General features: G+C 52.7%; 1 protein-coding gene across 1 annotated transcript; it reads left to right on the top strand.

Annotated features, from left to right (window-relative positions):
* Positions 1-834: 834 nt before the first annotated feature.
* Positions 835-1,524, top strand: LOC108680901 (transmembrane protease serine 13-like). The gene has a single exon (XM_018169828.1). The coding sequence runs from the start codon at positions 835-837 to the stop codon at positions 1,522-1,524; it is 690 nt and encodes a 229-aa protein (XP_018025317.1).
* The last annotated feature ends 301 nt before the right edge of the window (positions 1,525-1,825 follow it).

Below are 1,825 nucleotides of genomic sequence, written 5' to 3'. Positions count from 1 at the left end.
TTCTAGCCAATTGTTCCCAGGAAATGCCAGACTGCGTCAAGGTAACTCTGATCTTCCAGGATACGGCTGAGCCTACCGCAATTAAGGCTTTTTACATCAGTTTTTATTGAGAGTAATTGTGGACGGATATTGGATGGCCGTCCATAACGCGGCCATGTGCTGGTAGGTGCGCGCTGTTGCCGGGACAACTGATAATGAAAGAGGCAACATCGCGCCTGACGACAAACCTGTTCTGTCGGCCACACCTGCTGCAGGTGCTGACCAGGTCTTCTTGTGAGGGAGGGGGTGCAGACCATCACCTTTGCACTCTAGGTAATTATTAAGGTGCTGACCAGGGGCCATACTTTCAGAACTCGCTAAGTGAACGTAAGTACTTACGCTGTATTTTCTTGTCTATGATTGGTGGATTTTGCTTGAAAGGCTGTCAATGATTGGCTGATGAACTTACGATCTCCTAACTTTTTTTGAAAGTATAGGCCCTGGTCTTTATGCTAGGGGGAGGGGGTGGTAAAGACCATCACCTTTGCACTCTAGGTAATTATTAAGGTGCTGACCAGGTCCTCTTGTGGGGGGAGGGGGGGCAGACCATCACCTTTCCACTCAAGGTAATTATTCTAGATTGCTAAAATGTGATGAATCTTTCCGTCCTTTGCCACCGAGGACGCAGCGTCGGATGGTCCCCGATGTGTGCAAGTCCCTCCCATTCACTTGCATGCTCAGTTGTTGGAAAGTGGGCGAGCCTGTCGCAATTCGTAGGAATTGATAGAATTTCCATGAAAATTGTCACACGGAAGCGATTTCATGATATTTACGCTGTCTCTTATACACATCTAGATGTGTATAAGAGACAGGCGTTACTGGGACAACAGAGCCTGCAGCTTTACTGGGACAACAGAGCCTGCAGCGTTACTGGGACAACAGAGCCTGCAGCTTTACTGGGACAACAGAGCCTGCAGTGTTACTGGGACAACAGAGCCTGCAGCTTTACTGGGACAACAGAGCCTNGCCACAGCCTCCCCTGCCACAGCCTCCCCTGCCACAGCCTCCCCTGCCACAGCCTCCCCTGCCACAGCCTCCCCTGCCACAGCCTCCCCTGCCACAGCCTCCCCTGCCACAGCCTCCCCTGCCACAGCCTCCCCTGCCACAGCCTCCCCTGCCACAGCCTCCCCTGCCACAGCCTCCCCTGCCACAGCCTCCCCTGCCACAGCCTCCCCTGCCACAGCCTCCCCTGCCACAGCCTCCCCTGCCACAGCCTCCCCTGCCACAGCCTCCCCTGCCACAGCCTCCCCTGCCACAGCCTCCCCTGCCACAGCCTCCCCTGCCACAGCCTCCCCTGCCACAGCCTCCCCTGCCACAGCCTCCCCTGCCACAGCCTCCCCTGCCACTCCCTCCCCTGCCACAGCCTCCCTTGCTACAGCCTCCCCTGCCACAGCCTCCCCTGCCACAGCACCCTCCTTGCCACGGGCTACTAATACTACGACAGACGGTGAACAACTGAACATTTACTTGATTAAAATAGCCTGAGATTGTCGTCGGCCATATAAGGGTGAAGTAACCTCTAAGCCTGGGGTTTCCTTTAAATAACCTATTGTTATAGCCTATTTTAACCTATTATTTTATACGACTTCCGTTCTTTTAACCTTAGATCAATGTCTGATTAATGACTGATTAATGTCTGATTAATGACTGATTAATGTCTGAACAATGACTGATTAATGTACGACCAACGCCTGATTAACGTTGCATCAATATAACGATGCGTGCATCGCTTGCGGGTTTCTAGCCAATTGTTCCCAGGAAATGCCAGACTGCGTCAAGGTAACTC

This window comes from Hyalella azteca, unplaced genomic scaffold (assembly GCF_000764305.2).
Source record: "Hyalella azteca isolate HAZT.00-mixed unplaced genomic scaffold, Hazt_2.0.2 contig6585, whole genome shotgun sequence".
NCBI lineage: Eukaryota > Metazoa > Arthropoda > Malacostraca > Amphipoda > Hyalellidae > Hyalella > Hyalella azteca.
The sequence above is the reverse complement of the archived record's forward strand: the minus strand, read 5'-3'. Positions and strand labels throughout refer to the sequence as shown.